General features: G+C 34.6%; 1 protein-coding gene across 10 annotated transcripts in view; it reads left to right on the plus strand.

Moving 5' to 3' along the window:
- Nucleotides 1-17367, plus strand: part of CSPP1 (centrosome and spindle pole associated protein 1) — a 55987-nt gene that overhangs the window by 5758 nt on the left and 32862 nt on the right. For 7 of the 10 annotated variants that reach the window (XR_009723847.1, XR_009723846.1, XR_009723848.1 and 4 more), the window contains 10 exons: nucleotides 788-884; nucleotides 2145-2245; nucleotides 2945-2968; nucleotides 5471-5551; nucleotides 8491-8592; nucleotides 9445-9893; nucleotides 13295-13396; nucleotides 14016-14098; nucleotides 15833-15926; nucleotides 16868-16925. Coding sequence is in view for 1 of the 10 variants with exons in the window: in XM_061342897.1 (XP_061198881.1) it covers nucleotides 788-884; nucleotides 2145-2245; nucleotides 2945-2968; nucleotides 5471-5551; nucleotides 8491-8592; nucleotides 9448-9893; nucleotides 13295-13396; nucleotides 14016-14098; nucleotides 15833-15926; nucleotides 16868-16925 (1188 nt within the window). In the remaining 9 variants the exon portion in view is untranslated. The remainder of the gene's footprint in view (nucleotides 1-787; nucleotides 885-2144; nucleotides 2246-2944; nucleotides 2969-5470; nucleotides 5552-8490; nucleotides 8593-9444; nucleotides 9894-13294; nucleotides 13397-14015; nucleotides 14099-15832; nucleotides 15927-16867; nucleotides 16926-17367) is intronic. The other 3 variants (XR_009723852.1, XR_009723844.1, XM_061342897.1) reach the window with 1 other exon arrangement.

Genomic DNA, 17367 nt, shown 5'->3' on the forward strand with positions numbered 1-17367 from the left:
CTTGGTGAAAAAAAGGAGTTTTGATTTATCTGTTGTTTGACTTAAAAAGCCCCAAATAGCTTGAGCTTTTATCAGCAATTATAACATTCTGTTTTCATTCCCTTTTTTGTTTTATCAGAATGTTATGAGAATTCATCTTTCCTCTTCTGTGGGAAAAGGATGTATAAAAGATTTTTTACCTAGTTATCATAATTCTTTCCAGAAAGGTTTATTTATTCACTCCAGAAAGTTACTTCTTGGGGAGCTGTGGAGAGTTGGGCTTCCTTTATTTTTGCTTCCTCTGCTCAGAGCAAGTCTAAAGGGGAGAATGTTTCCAGCCTATAGTTTGATAGTCCTGAATTGCATGATAAAAGTTCAGTTACAGGGAACAGGTGTGTTAAACCTGACCATAATACCATGTAATTCATAGTTTCAAACAGGGTGCAGTTTGCCACATCAGCCCCCATTAAAAAAAACCCAAACCAGAGAAAATATGCGTCAACTATGAAACAATTGTAGATTATGACATACAGTTTATGAAATAAATTGCAATATATATTGTCAACATATTTCATGACATGAAATACTTTGAACATACTGAACTGGTAATTCCTGTCTTGTAAAGGAGAGCTACTTTTTTGGTGGTATTAGTGAAATGTATAACTTGCTTACTGTGTTAATCCAGCATCTTTTTCGATCTTTCTATTCCTCTGTTCTACAGTGCTAATAATTATGTTAATAATGTTGTTCCTGTATGTGAGGTTTCTTTTACCTTGTGATGCAGCAAAGTGTTCTGTTTTGTTTTCAGAATAAGGAATCAGAGAAGCTTTCTGAGACTAGAAAAATGTTAATATCCATGGCTAAAGAAAATATACCTCCAAATAGTCAACAGAACTATTCTTTAGGTACAGTATATATATATATATATTTTGTATGTCTTCTAGATTTAACTAGTATTCAGCTACCTTTGAAAATTTTTGGAAGGGAATTACTGCTTTGGATTTTTAATTATAAGATAACCATTATAATTCAAGTGAGTACCAATTCTTCAGTCTTCCAAATGTCTTTGGGTTGTGTGGAATTTGTTTTGTAGTTATGCTACTCCTTGTGCACCCCCAGTCTACTCACTGGTGAGATGGGAGCAGAAAAAGCCTTGGCTCTGTGTAAGCACTGCTCAGCAGTAACTAAAATATCCCTGGTTTATCCACACTGTTTTCAGCACAAATCCAAAACATAGACCCATACAAGCTACTATGAAGAAATGTAACTCTACCCCAACCAAAACTAGTGTGTTCTGTAATAATAATCTGGGCACTGAACACATTTGATTATTGGTGGATAGTTGTTGATATTATTGGCTGGTTCTGCTTTAAAGCAGTGTAATTTCATTTGGATTAAATTAGACAGACTTGTTCCTTGGAGAGCAGTGAAAGTGGTTGCAGAGGTGGGCTTCTGAGGCAGAGGGTGTATCTTACAAAGTACTTTAAGATGCCAACTTGCATGGCATTATGTTTTAGGAGTGCTGCTTTTATGAGATCTGTGAGTAATCTTGGAAAAGTACTGTGTATTTTGGGTCTACTACAATTAAAAACACTGAGGTGGAAAGAAAAAATGATTTTCAGCATATGGCTAGCTTCCTTTTAGTTGTGTGGAAGCCACGTATTTTTCACATGCTTCATGCTAAATGAATAGATTGTTTCTTTCTACTTGCAAAGTGTGTTTTCTATGGTGTGATTAGCATGGCTTAAAATATCAGAGTAATTTAGAAACTAACATGTCAAAGGAGATTTCCTTTGAAGCATACACATTGGCAAAAGAATATGTACAATATTTAGGTTATTTTATATTATTTGTCAAACTATCCAAATACTGTTTATGGTGTTTTGCTTTGTTGTTTTTTGGTTTTGTTTTTTCTTTTTCCTAGTGGGAAGAAAAAGCACAATGACTAGAGGAAAATTGACATCCAAAACCCAATCCAGTTTTCTGTGTTTTCCACCCAACTGCTCATAAAGAGAGGGCGTTTTGTATTTCAGCTGTTTTGTAATTATTGCTTGCGCAGTTCATTTTTTTTATTGCTGATATCTAATAAAAATCCAGATGCAGGAGGTGTTTTGTATTGATACAAAATAGTATACTAATAATATTTAATGGTGTTAATCTTTCAGGTGACTATGGCTTGAGTTTACCTCTTGGAGAAGAATATGAACGAAAAAAACATAAACTGAAAGAGGAACTCCGACAAGATTATAGGCAATACCTTTCTCAGGTAAAACTTCCTGTCTGGTTGCCTGAGTTGAGCGAGTCTTTTAAAAGGATTCATTCATTTTAATTGAATGAAAATTAATAAAGTCTGTGCAGAATCTTTATAGGAAGGCATTCATTATGGACCATGGCTGATTTTGCAGACTTGAGTAGAAGTAGTTTCAAAATGTCACTGCTCGGAAGGGTTGTATATTCCAGGCTTCCAGAGATTTTGCTGCCATGAGGCTACATATTACTTAGTATCTTTTATCCTGAATAGTTTAATTTATTTGTATCTACTACTTTCTTAGTATCTTCTTAAGAATTTAGAGTATCATGTTACTTCCTGAAGTACTTTTGTATTGTGTGGTCTGTAATTCAGTAAGACTATTCCTATAATTAGTGTGATTGCATTTGACAGCTTCTTTTCAGTGGTAGAAATAAAATTGTTCTGCTTAACATGATTTATTAAATGTCACAGTAAATTTAAAATTGAAATGGTATGTGTGAAATGTTGTAGTCTTGGGAATATTCTGTATCCCTTCTTAGCCAACCAGAAACAAATTAGGAACCAGATAATATCTGTTGTCTGAAAATGCTAATTATCTTTAGTTCTTAAAATGACAAAAATGGATTGGTTTTAAGAGAAGTCATCTTTTTTGTTAAGTCAGATATTTTTGAATGAAAGACTCTTTTTGAATAGTATCTTTTCCCTGATTTTTAGGGTATTTCACAGGCAAAAAGAAAGGTAGGGTGCCTGCAATATCTTTTATTTTTGTTCTTTTTTCTTTTCAAATTAGTCTCTTTTTGCTTTGAAAGCTTTGTGCAGTTTGAATAAAAAAAAAATCATTATTGTGCTTTATGTGATTGTGCATGCCATAGTGATTAGTTGTGTTTAACAGCGTTGTTGGCTTTGTGCAAATAATTACTTGAGTTCATTATTTCCATTGGTAAGATTTTAAAACAGTTGCTGATTTCTTTTTTTTTTTTCCTTTACCATTGCTATTGTTGCTGTCTAATGGTGACTCCGTAAAACTTTTTCGTTTAGTAGACTTTTGCTTCAAGGCTTTTAAGTTCCATAGATGTTACCAGTTCAGACCTATTTAATTATTTATTTATTTATACACATACTTTACAAAGCTGGAATAAAATCATAAACCCTGAAATGTTATGTCGTTGGAATCAAATCTAGGGTGCTTTTCTTCCTTATCACTGACATCTCATCAGTGATGGTTAGGGGAGCAGTAGGGGCAGTTATTCAGCACCTAGTGTCCAGAATGTGAGAATATAAGTATTGTGAAGAAAAAGTAATACAAGAGACACATCTTTGCAATCTTTGTTCAATTACAGTAATTTTTTATTATTTATATCATTATACTATCAAGTATATATAATTTTAAAATTTAGCAATGTCCATCCAGGTTGTTCAGATTAAGCAACTTGAGTAAAAGGACTGGGAGGTAATGTGGTAGAAACACAGCCCTCTGGTTTTTCTGAGGCTTTGAATAACATGCATGTGATACAAATTAGCTATATTAGCGTGCAGTAGAATTCCTGAATAGTAATAGCAACAGCAGAACAGGCTTCTTAACATTGTATCAAAATAATGCTTATATAATTGTTGTTTCTTGTTTAATCTTAAACTTCAGATTAATTTCAAAGTTAAAATATTGTGTAAAAACTTATTATTTCATAATTCTCACCAAAGTACCTGAATAATATAGTTTAATATAAATTTCTAGTGTTTTATTCCCAACTGAACTTCAGTTGTACAAATTTTGTACAGTTTATTTTTTTAATGTACAGTTTAATGTAGTTTACAGAGTTTTTTTTTGATGTAGTACATGTAAGCTTGTAATTCCGCAGAAGAGGTAGGATAGCAATCTCTTAAAGAGACAGTGCAACTCTTAGCATCTCTTATCATGATATTTTGGTTAACAACTTGCTTAGTCTTGCTTACGTAGAAAATGCAGTTTCCATCTCAGCTTCTGATTTTTAGCAAATACCTTTTAAAGATCAAAAGTATTCTCTATAGATCTGTTCAAAAAGAATTAATAATGAGGATTACAATTTATTTACTTTTTCTGGTAAAAATAACTTAGTTCCTATATTAATCTAGTTGGTTTAGTGCTTGGATATTTACATGGTAATTAAATCCCTTAAATCTTTCAATGTTTAGTTGTGAAATGTAATTCATAATGATGTGGGTTTGCACTGGAACAGGTAGAGTTCTTATGTGTTGACATGCCTCTAAGCTTTTAAGCTACATAAAGGGTGGAAGGAAACAATGCTAATGAAATACCGTATCTAACCCATTCCTCTCATCAGCCCATGCCAAACAAATAGATGATCTTTTTATTAAAGATAATCAGATTTATAAAACATAGGTGATTGAGAATGGCCTGGGGATGCTTTTAGTGAATGATATAGGAAGAAGCCACTAGACCTGGAAGCTGAGAACCTGTTCCAGCACTGGTGTTTGATTTGAAAGGCCAATACTTTGATGTATTGCACAACCCAGTTCCCAGGCCGTGGCCCAGGGAGCTGTATGGAGCAACCACATAGTGTTTTCAATGCAAAATTCTGTTCTGAAAGTGACTGATGGTCCGTAAGGAATTACAAGATTTGGTGACAAGTCATTACCCTGAAGTTTGGGAACTGCCGTTGCAGAAAACGTAGTGTTGAGATGCAGAGTGGTGGCTGTGCTGGTGTTAGTATGGATGGCATCTCCATCTGTTAAAATAAGAGGTAGACATACGTTATCTTTTTTTTTTTTTTTTTTATTTTAGAAAAAGTGGGTTTTCATCTTAAGTAGTGTCTTGGAAGGTTCTTCTTATGCTTGTACATATGCTTGTGCTTATTCTACTTAATTACAGGAAAACTGAGCACTGATGTGGTTTCTTTGAATAAAAATATGTATTTTTAATATAGGAAGACTGTCTTATGTGATCATGGAAGTAGTGTAACAGGGAAGAAGTGACAAACTCTTCTAAACTTAGGCTTAAAGTATGACAAAGCCCTTTACTTTCTGCATTCCTTGACTTCATTCATGTGCTCCAGGATCATCCTGCATTTCCAAAATGTGAAGGTTGTCTTCAGTTTTTATTTAATTGAATTGATCAGATTTATTTCAGAAAATATTAATTCCTAGCAAGTATTTAGCAAGTAAGATTTGGTATTTTAAAATATATTGAATATATATTGAAAAATATATTTACTTTATATTTTATTTTATTTTTTTTAAATGTAGAAAAATTATCAGACTACTGGTGAAGTAGATCCATATACTCAGGGATTATCTCTTCCTATTGATGAGCGAAAATCTGCAAAGGTAAGTATGTGGAGGAAATGAAGTGGTATATAACTTGAAAAAGAACCCAAATATTTAAACTGTTGTGGAAAAATGATTTCCACTTTTTTGTTTGTTTTCCCCCAATGTTTACATATAAATGTTTTTGGGAGGTGGTCGTTAGAATACTCCTAGGTTACCTGTACTCGAAATTTCTAGATAATTAGATGTGTAAGTTTGCACTGATATTATTTGGAGGTTTGCTATTTGCAGTTCATGGCTGCAGGGCACCCACCGGCTGTTTTCAAAAGCTCTCATTGTGCTTGGGTTTTTGTTCAGCAATAAATATTGATCTAATAAAGAGCACCGTTTTTCTTATAAATCCTCTTCTAATTTATTACTCTTCCTACTGCAGCCTGGGGATAAATTTTAAAGTATTTGGTTGTAGCTGTTTCTACAGTGATAGTTACCAGTTCTTATCAGAACTAGATCTTGTATTTCATGTATTGCCTGCTGTTAATATAGGAAACTTACCAATTTCCAGTCTGTCTTTCAAAATACTGATGTGCTTTGTCAGAGGAGTACACATTCTCTCCCTGTGTTTGACCCCTTTGGTTTCTGTGAGATTTCTTACCAGTTCACAATCTTGCTTTCATACATTGGAGAAGGATACTAGCCATAACTGTCTCTCTGCTATTGGAGGTTAATGGAGGTTAGAATATGAAGATGCAACATGCATATGTGGATTTTCTTAAGCTTTGATCTATTCCTCTGATGCACAATATGATTCTGTGAACACCTAAATCAGTCTTACCCTTCTGCTGTTCGCTTGAATTCACAGTTCCTTTCTTGTGTTTGCTTGTAAATTGATCCAGGAAGTTGAAACAGCAGAAACACTGTAATTTAGCAAATATTTTCGCTGTCTCAACAAACACCACTGGTTGGTTGTTAGGTTTTGTCAAACACCAGCAGAGATGCAAGGCAGAAAGAGAAACTGTCTTATTGGAGGAGAGCTGGGCTGTTGCACCTTTGGGGATTTTGTTTCACTTACTTATTTTTAATTATTTTTTTTAAACCTGTATTTCTTTGGAGTTGCATGTTGCTTTGTGTTTGAGGCTATGCTGTTGTTGTAATCTGACACAAGACTTCTGGTATGGAATGTGTTGATCTTGCCCTTGCTGTGATTACTTACGCTTTCTGCCTTTCCTCTGCTGGCAATAATGTTTGACTGTATGAGGAGCCTGGTGAGAACTAAAGTGAAAACTGCTGTTGTGAAAAAGTCTCAAACTCCAAATTATACTAGCATTAAAAAAGAAAAAGGAGGCAGCAAGAATGAAATGCCTAGGAAGGGGAAAGGACTCCTCAGTGGCAATGTACACTTGTGTTGGGTGTTCTTTAGCTTTAAGTTATTGTGAAGTTAAAGAACCCTAACACATACTTGTGTTAACCCTTGCAAGTATGTGTGCTGAGACAGTGAAAGATAAAGTATCTTTGATTAATTCTGTAAAAATTAAAGACGTATCTAAACTGGGAATACGTCTGATCATTGATGGTTTTATATCATAGCAGCTCAACATTTGCTGAGATTTTCTGCCGAAGTGTGTTGTATCCTTTTTACCCACTTATTTATTAGAATTGCAGAACCTAAAACCTGCCAGAAGGTGTCACAATGTGCCCTGCTAAACGGTTAGCCTCTGGGCAGATGATGATCAGAGGTCAGCGTTTGCATTTTAGCTTCCTCTATTAGGTAAATCGTGCAGCCACACAGCGTATCGATTTTTCTGCTGAGTGTTTTGCCACCTGTTACAGACAATGCTACTTTCTCAGCTTTGGAAATTTCCCTCGGGCAGCTTTCATAGCAGTCTGCAGATATGAAACTTCTAGGCACAAACTTGGGGGAAAAAAACCCAAAGTTTTTGGGAGCATTGGTTTCATTTGCAAAACAGTTACTCAGCTGGTATTTCTGTGGTGATAGATCTATAAATTATTTTTGTTTGAAATTTGTTTGTGGGAAGTAAATGTATATGTAGTGCTAAGGTTTTAAAATACTTTTTGCTTTTTTATATTGTAAAATATTGCAGTGGAGAAGATCATAGTTCTTAATATTGTGATATAACTTTCTTCTGTGCATATATATGATGGTTGGAATGAGTTAGTGTAAGACGTGCCCCATGCTCTAAACATAAGGTACTATATCAGGAAATCATGTAAATTAGAGTTTGCTTTACCTATAGACTTTTGTATTTCATATTACATTATTAGGCTATTAATGTAAAATTCCTGCAGGGATTTTTATGATGTATGATTTCTGCAGGTTTATTTTTAGATCTGAGCAAGCTGGATATAAATGTTATCACCTTGAAAAAGCAGCTAGGACAAAGTGGATGAATCGCGTTTTTCTTAGTTTTCCTTGTATTCTTTGTGCTTTTAACTGTTTTTGCAGTCGGCTTAACTGCTTGTTTGAATTTTGATAGTTCAAGTTATATCCTAAGCTCTAATTGACACATCTTGTCTACAAATGTATTTGGTGTCCTGTTTTAATGGTTAATTGTGACTTGCCCCACTCAACACACACAAAAGTTTAAAAATCATATGTAAATACATTTAGATTTTAAATTAGAATGTGATCTATAATTGTCCAAGTAGTGAGGCTTTGGAACAATTTTGTAATATACTTAGCAAGAGGAAACTGGTTTAAGATTGAACTTATTATTACAGTAGTGTTACTGGGGGCTAGACTTCATGCCCAGGAAGCTGACTTCTACTTACAGATTTCAGATTAAGAGAAAGTAATACATTCAAGAATGAAGAAAGACCTTGAAGCAATTCAAGCACTATTTGTACATCATGGGGAGATGGGAGATGGGGAGAGAGGGGACAAAACCACAGCTTGCATGTGTTCATTTAATACTGCAGTTGTATGAAGCTAAAAGGTACTCAGAAATGCAAAATTATGATGGCCTTTTCAATGCCTGTTTTAGGAGAAACTACGACTTGAAAGAAACAAGGAGTACAATCAGTACCTCAGGGATAAAGAATTGTGGAATGAAAGGCTAAGGAAATTAGGGAAGAAAAACACAGAGGTAATACATGTTTATAGTTTTATCATTGACTTATTTGTATTGCTCTGAGAAAGCCTGTCTATTGCTTGTTCATCATAAAATTTTGTGTGGAATGGATAAATTTTCTTTCTTAAATATTGTTGCCTTAGTTTTAGTGATGGGGTGCAATAATTTGTAACTTTCATCTCCTGCAGGTTTGATTTAAGAAGGCCTTCCACTTTTTTTAAGATGAAAATTCTTAAGTGTAGAGTAGTGTGAGAGCTAGGCTGTTTCATGAAGGGACTTGTATTTGTCCTCACAACAGCTGAAAACTTACCGTCTTTCTTGCAGCAGGCAGCAAGTGCAAATATCCATATATTTCTAAGTTCCATCTAGAAAAATGTTTCTTCTCTGTCTCCAGAAAGATTGTTTTCTTAGGAGAAAGATGTTTTCCTCCAAGTGTATTGGAGTGTCATGTAGTTGAAAACTGTTTTAATCCACGTGGACAGCTATGAGGCAGTATTCAGCCATCCTTTATATTTTTAAATTCAGTGTCTGATTCTTACTGGTTTCTTAAAATTCTGGAGAGCTACACAAAAGCGAGCCCTAGGAAAAGCAAAAATGCAGCTTGTGTTTCGTAACTGAGGCTGTAAACCTCTATAAAGATTTTTATGTATGTTTGGGCATTTATGTTTACTCAGCTGACTTATCTAATCAGGTTTAGGGAATTGAGGTTTTTCTTTTTGCTTTGTTTGTCATTTCTTGGACCTTTACGTTATATTTTTGTTCTTCTCATTTAGAAATAGTTTTATCAAAATCTTTTTGGTAAAAGAACAGTTTGCTCAATGTGATTTATTTAGATTCAGATCTTCTAATTTTTTTTTTTCTATTGAGCAGAATGAGATGGACAGGAATAAAAAATCTGTTGCTGTCACAAGGCTTCAACCAGAACCACATACAGAAGTACAGCCCTTTAATACAAGTGCAGAACCTCTCAAGAAGGATGCATTTACTTCTACAGAAGGTTATGAAGAGCTGCTAAATAAGAGACAGCTGGAGGAAGACAGGTATCATAGGTTAGATGATGACATTGAATTAAGAAGTCGATTATTAAATAAAAGACTTGATGAAGATTTGGATGTTCCCAGTCGAAGGCATCATGGATTTGCTACCCAATCCATAATTCCTATTCGGAAGCATCACAAACTTGATGAAGATCGCAATTTTGGTAGAAGATACTACAGAATGGATTACGATCCTGAGATAAGTGAAGGGATGGACCCTAGATTTAGATCTGAAAGCGCTTATGACAGAAAAACTCCTCGTTTTTTTCATGCTGAAAGGTATTCTTAATTATGTTTTCTCCTTTATTTCTGTAGTGTTGTTGATGGCCATGTTTACTTCTCATTGAAAAATAGTCATGATTTTCATGTGAATGCAGGATTTTTGTACTTCCTTTAAAACAGACCTTTGAATAATTTTTAGAAGAAATACTTTAAAATTGGACCAGTACCTAAGACTATACATCATACATTAGGGAACATTTTGTGTATTATGGCAAACCAAGGGTACAAGAGAAATTACCTCAGAAAAAGGAAGTCCACAATTCATTTTTATGAAGAGTAGTTTGCCAGAAAACATTCATTATTAAACAGCCTTTACTGTGTTAACTGGGAAGTCAGTTTGGTTGCTTTGACATACAAGGTTAATCTTTCTTCTGGGTCACTCACTGAAAAAGGAAAAAAAAAAAAAGTATAACCTTCCCAGTCGTTCAGGGTTTGGCAGTCTGGCCACCTTTGGTTATTCCATTCAAGAACCAGTTGCTTTCAAAAACAGATGGGTTGTGGTGTGCAATAGTAACAAACCTGAAATAGATTTATTTTATATAGCTAAATTCAAATGAACTAAAGCAGTTAAGTTTCTTGTAAAAAAATTTTAAAAAGGTGCTTAAAAGTAAGAGTGCACATTTTTTCACTTTTCAAATCTTGGGAACAGGCCTCTTGCCAAAATTATCCTCCTGCAGCTCCTTCAGTGAAGGAAAAGCCAATTTCTTTCCCTGGTTAGGCAAAATAACCATTTCTTCCCCCTCCTCCCCTAGAATTAACACTTCTAGGAAAAACAGAAGGCAAATTGTACCACTTTCAGCAGTGTTAAATACTGTGATCATGCTTAATTGTTAATTACTGGTGGATTGGTTAAATGATCTTTTGAGTTGCTGTTTACAGGGATAATTTCCTGAATAGTACTGCAGTTTAATAACTGGGAAGAACAAACCCTTAAATGGCTCTACTACTGCAGCAGCGTTTTCCAAAATGGATGGAGTCACACCTCTTTCCCAGTTTCAAATGCCAATGGAATTAAAATCTCTACAAAAATAGCTTTTCGTACTCTTTCCCAGCTTTTTTAAAAAAGAAAAAGCAAAGAAACCAACTACTGTAGTGCAGTATTGGTAGAAAGGAGCAGAAGATGTTTTAGGGTAGGGATGTCTTGTCCTGCAACTTCTCAGACAGAAAAAAGCTAGAAGCTTGACTTGGTGCCTAACAAAGGTAACCAAAATATCTGTAGTTTTGAGACTAACAGCAATGTTAATCCTCTTGTGTAGGTTAACACCCAGAAGAACTAATGCCCTCTTTTTTATTAGGTATCTGTTTGCAATTGTCTAATTCAGTTGGACACAGAGCCTAATATTTAAAGTAAAAATGACCATTTGATAAAGTTTGAGGGCTTATTTTGTTCTCAAAGAATATACTCAGAATTATAAATGTAAAATATCAGCAAGGATAGTGTTTAAACCAGCAGTAGGCATGTTGAATAATAGTATACACATTCTTAGTTATTCAAAAATCACTGATGATGCTTGTATAAATATGAAACTCATATATCCCTAGGCAGTTCACTGCTTAATTGGGGAAGACTCTGAAATAGTTTTAGTTCAATTTTCTTAGATTTGTTATTGGCAAACTTGGTGCCATCTTCTTCAAAGCAGTTGCTGGGCTGTCACCTGAATTGCCTGAACTTAAATGTGTACATGAAATTTAAGTTTGGGTTTTTTTTTTTGTGTGTTTTCTACTTTGCTGCATTTTTATTGAAAATTCTGTTTTTTTAATTAAATGTGCTTTGTAATCTAGTACTTTCTTTCCTCTTCACAAGGAACTCCACTTAAACTTTTATTAATTATTTTCGGTCTCCATTCAAGAAAAAGAAACACTTTTATTAGTTACTGACAGCTCAGCTTCTGTAGAGTTAGCATATTTTTTCTACATTTTCATTCTGGGCAATGTCAACTTTTCCAGAACACATTTGATTCAAGATAGAAACTAAATTTACAGGGAAGAATATTTCTATTTTTTGTATTAAAGTGCTTGTTTTTAAATAGGCTTTATTAGTTTGAAGAGGCAGGTGTTTGCAACAGGACTTTTTGGAAAGACTTCTGTTTGATGGAGACACAAGGTCTGTGGCATATTTCAGAGAATAGAAATGGTGACAGGAAAGTGAGAGGAATACTTTAACCCGTCCCCAGCAGCCAGCTCTGTTGTATAGACGGGATACAGCAGCTTCTTGATTGAATTGGGCCAACGTGTCTGGGCCTGCCATTTGCTGTGTTTTAGAAAAAAGACTGCCTCTTGAATCTCAAAGTTTGTTTTTTTTTGTTTTCTCCCTGTGTCCTTTCATCACTGACCGTGTTTCAGTTTTATGTGACCAGCGTTGTAAATAGCAGATTGATCATGAAAGATCATGTTATGCTGAGAGGATGGATATTGTTCTTTCATATTGTTCTTGTGGGTTATTAAGATGCCAAATCGATGTTTAATAATCTGTTTGCATCCTTTCTCCTTTGATTACTGGCTCTTATTTAAATTAGAGATGGGCAGAGCTATGGGTCTTTTTACATAAAAGAATAACATGAGGTTTTTCCTATGTTTGCCTAGCATTTTTTTGTTTGCTTAATAGGAAGTCCATGGCTCTGTCCAGCTCAGGAAAATATATAACTTTGTTAGCAGGTGTTGGGTAGTTTACTTTTTATTGAACACCTATTTCTGCCTTTTATCAAGGTAACTTGAAGTCCTCATTAGAGAGTAGTTTGTGAGGCAAGAAAAGCCTGTAAATTCAACTACCCCAGATTTCTGATATTTTTTTTCAGGAAAAACTCCCTTGTGTCCATACTTTACTTGGCATCTTTGGAATTATTTGAAGTTTCAATTATATTACTTAATATGTAGATGATTAGGATTTTAGCTCCTGAATTTTTGTATTTACCACGTTACCGTTGTCTTTTTATCAAAAGTTACCTCCCTCTTTTAAATTGTATCAGGGGCATAGTGAAGGGGAGGTTGTCAATAAAGAAGCTTTTCATGTCTGAATTAACTGTTTCATTAGACTTGCCCAGTAACTGTGTGCTGAAATGGGTTGTAGGCTTTGTTGGCTCTTGGGGATTAAGAATAGCAAAATCTGTTTCCATTAATGCAGTGTAAATGCTCTTCAGCTCTCATAATTCTTAATCAGGGTCAATAGATAAAGGCTGCATGAAAGCAGGCTTGGGAATTCAAACTCCAGACAGAGAGCTGCCTTAACAAGGCTAGCAAAGTGGAGTATTTCTAGAAAATTTGTGTGATATTGTCAGAACTGGTTCTACCTTCCTGTATGCAATCAGGCTGAGAATCCATTTGCCTGAAACTGCTAGACCTCCCTTTTAAGGTTGTACGTTGTCAGGCAAGCATAGCTGATTGTTTTCTATTTCTTTAAGGCCCTCTCTGGATGGAAGAGTAAGAGACCCACCTGCAGATTATGAAGATGAGTTAAAGGAGAGAGCACCTGTGCAGCAGACCTCAAGAACTGGAAATTCTAGGTGTGGCATACAGTGTATTTTCCTGATAATTGCCTATAAAATCATGACAAAAAGAAAATGTTTATTTAAAATCCCTAATATGTTGTCTGAAATGACTGATAGCTTTTCCTAGCTAGGATGTAAGAAAAGCATGTGTCCTTTGAGAATAGCTGTTGAAGTTTTCTTTTTGAAACAATAGATGACCTATTCTCCTATTGAAAACTCTTAATTGGAGTGTCATGGAATCATTTTTTTGCTAGTAATTTTAAAATTTCTCTTTGCCTCTTGTCTTGGTTTTGCAAGTCCTGAAGTGATTTTTTTAGTGGATGAGGCAGAAACAGAACACTTGTAAAGCTCTTACCGAAACTTTTGACTGGCACCACACAGTCTGTCAACATTGTTTAAGTGCTCAACAGAGTCAGTGTTTCAAATGGCTTCAGAAACTGCAGGCAAATGGGAACTGTGAGGAGTGCCTGTTTGCCAGGTGGTTTCTTCTTTTGCTTGTGATATTTCTTTGGATTTTAGGAAAGCTGTTTGTTGTAAATGTATCACATAATGATGTAAGTGCATCTATAATGTTTCACACAGACTGCAAATACATTCTTGAGTACATTCCATTTTCTTTTTTGTCTTTGCCCAGGAATCAGGTGCAGATTAGTTCTTCAGGTATTGAACAGGCCAAGTCTGCAGCTGAAATGCCATATACAACAGGCTGTGTTCTTGGTATGTAATAAAACCCTAACAAATGACACTGAGCTAGGCTTGCTTTGCATATTTTATTATTCTTTGGGAATAATTAAAACTTAGGAAAATTAGTTTTTTATTTGTACTAGTTGTCACCAAGACTGATAAATAAAAAGAAAAAACATGTTCCTTTTCCCTGTTAATGTAATGGGGCTTTCTAATTAATTTTGAAGAGCCCAAATTTTTCCTTTGATTTCATTAACAGTTGAAGGCCTTGATAGATTCTTAAGTTCTTTTACGAAATAAAGTATAGAAGAAATACTAACTTGTGTATTGTTAAAGACACAACCTTGGGCAAGAACAAATGATTCTGATCATCTCTTACTGCTTAAATGTAGCCATAAAATTTATCAGGAAGCATTGAGTGTAGTAGAGAGAAATACTGTTGAAAACATAGCATTCCTAGTTAAATTCAGAAAATCATAAGACAAAAGAACTGTAGTAGTTCTTCAGACGGGAGCCTTAGAAGGCAGGCTAGGTTTGAATTGTGGAAAAGCTGACTAACAGTTACCAGAATAATTGCTATGTATTCTTGCATTTGAACTTCCCTGATCTTCAGTGCTGGATTTTTTTGAACTCTTTAAAGGCAACATTAAAGCAGTGGTGTTGTAATGGTCAGTCATCTCACTTGTAGTAACTTGAGTACACAAAGTTGTGAATTTATATTCTAGCAATCCTGGTTAGGAGAAGAATATTGTTAAAGATGTTGTATAAAGATTAAGTAAATTGAAACTTGAAGGTTTTGGAAATGAGAAATGATTTCAGACTCCCCAGAAATCACAAAATCGGAAGTTATCTTGCACTTTTTGGTTACTTTACAGTCCCAGCACTATAACTGAATAAAAAATTAAGTCAGTCGTGTATCATGTTCTTTTGTTCTTGTGTTCTGTTTTTGTGTTTTGTATCTGTTAGTTTGTTGGGGTATTTTTGTTCATTTTCATTTAGTTTCCTTTCAGGTTACTTCACTTCATTGTTCAGGTCTACTTTACTGGTTATCCACAGTCACTTTGTGTATGGAAATATGTTAGGAGTCCTTGTGTTTGATAGTCATAATATATAGAAAGTGTTGATTTTTTTTTTGTTGTTTTTAAAACAATAGAAGACTCCATGCTTACTGTGGGGGTACTACCATAAGTTGGAAGTTTTTTGTTTTCCTTTAAAATCCATGGTAGATGCTATCACATTTCCTTTTGCATATGCATATCTGCCAATACTTTGCTAAATCCTAGTAGTCATGAGAACCATCCTAAAAGTGGAACAGTCCGCTGTCTTCCCTGTGGGTTTGATTCTCTTCAGTTTTAAGTTTCATTTTTATCCTGAGCAGTGCCTCGTAATTTTGGAGTGCTTCTAGTGTATCTTTCTTAGTTGAGCACTAGGGAAAAGAATATGCAAAATAAGTAACTTGGGTTTAAATTGCTGTTTAAGCACATAGCTTTGGAATCTGTGACTTCTTCACTGTACAAAACTAGGCAAATTAAAAAAATAGTAATCAAAATTTTAGTAGTTTGGATCACTGTACTCCAGACAAACTGCATATTAAAACTAGATATATCTTTCTAAGTCAATAAAGAGCCAGTGTTGTTCTGCACATTCTGAAATCATACATGCTGTTGTGTATCATGTTTTAAATTGACTGAAATGTGATGTTTTTCTCCAGTACTTTTTGTGTTTTTTTGTGGAGCATTTAAATAAATGTGTGGTTATTTTCATTAGGTGTTCAGGACCGAGAACTTCTCCAAAGGAAAAAAGAGAAGTACAGGCAGGAACTAATAGAACAGATGGCTGAGCAACAGCGAAATAAGAGACGGTAATGGGAAGTTACTATATTTTTTTAAAGATAATGGCTGAAATTTAAAGGCATTTTATGAATTCAGTATTGTAAGAAAAATTTTCTAACAAAGGAGTTCCAGCTAGCTAGGTAATATGGCGTTCAGTCAAACTCATCAGTGTGAACGCTTTAGTTTTAAATAAACACATTTACCAGCTTTCAGTGGGACAAAGGGAAACCCAGATATTTTTCATTAAAAAAAATATTTTTAGTTTCCTAAGAAACTGAAGTTATCTTTTTTTAACCAGCCCCCCCCCTCCTCCGTACAGGAGTGTCTAATTACTTTGCAAAGTTGAAAATAGACCTTGGTTTGCCCTCTCATTTAGGAAAGTAACCTTTCACTTTCAAAGCACTTGACCATCTGACTTATGCAGAATAATAAAATACAAATTGTCTTGCTTGTGTGTTAGTAGCTGCCTGCTGAATGATAGATGGTGATATTAGTGAAGGTTTAAGGAATTAAAAATAATTTACTATTGATGGTTTCACTGTGATGCAAAAATTGTACATGCTGAGCAAGCTTGAGTCCTGAAATTACAATATACTACTTAGTGCAGTACTTCTGAATCATTCATTTCAGTATGTTTTTTATAAACTTCTTGCTGTAATGCGAATGAAAATCAATTTAACAAGTGTCCTGAATGGTTGTAGTAAAAAAGCAATGTGGTGGTTTGTCCTTTTGTAGGAGTTGGATTTTTATTAGGTGGAAGAGATGATAGCCAGATGAGAGTTCTGTTTATTCTGTTTATAATATAATCTGGAAGGATTATATTACATCCTTTCCTAACTCCAGAAGAAATCAAATGGAATCATGTCTTTTGTTATCCTATATTTTCAAAGCTATTTTAACTAGAGAGTTGTGGGATCTGTACTTTGAAAGAATGAGTATAGTTGTTACTGTTTTCTGATTTGATCTGCAGTGAGAAGGAACTTGAACTCTCAGTTGCTGCTTCTGGAGCTCAAGATCCAGAAAAGAAGGTAAGGAACTTGGATTTTCTTTCCCCTATAGATATATACAGACAAAACATATGTATATAGGCATGTATATATAAATGTATATATATTTTTTTATTAGATGTACACTGTGTTTGCTTAGACACAAAACTTCGTAGAGTTTTTCTAGAATGGTAAATGTGGGTTTTTTTCCTATGGGGCATTAGCATAGAGTAAAATTGAAGCCAGGGATGATAAGGCTGTAAATCAGTACGTGTTTTCAGCTTAAGAGGAAAATATTTTTGCAGAAGTTATCAAACATTTGCTTTTGCTGTGACCAAGTGGAAATTTTGTTCCAGTAGTGGGTGTCATGGAAAAAATACTTAGTGTCCAGTGTTAGCTTGCACATGCGCACATTAGTAACCTGTCCTTGGTAGCGTACAGGATGTTGCAGAAAGCTTTTGCTCTTTTCCAATTAAAAAAAAAT

Source organism: Neopsephotus bourkii, unplaced genomic scaffold, assembly GCF_033783945.1.
Source record: "Neopsephotus bourkii isolate Nb327-2 ecotype Australia unplaced genomic scaffold, CSIRO-AGI_Nbou_v1 NB_1820, whole genome shotgun sequence".
Classification (NCBI taxonomy): domain Eukaryota; kingdom Metazoa; phylum Chordata; class Aves; order Psittaciformes; family Psittacidae; genus Neopsephotus; species Neopsephotus bourkii.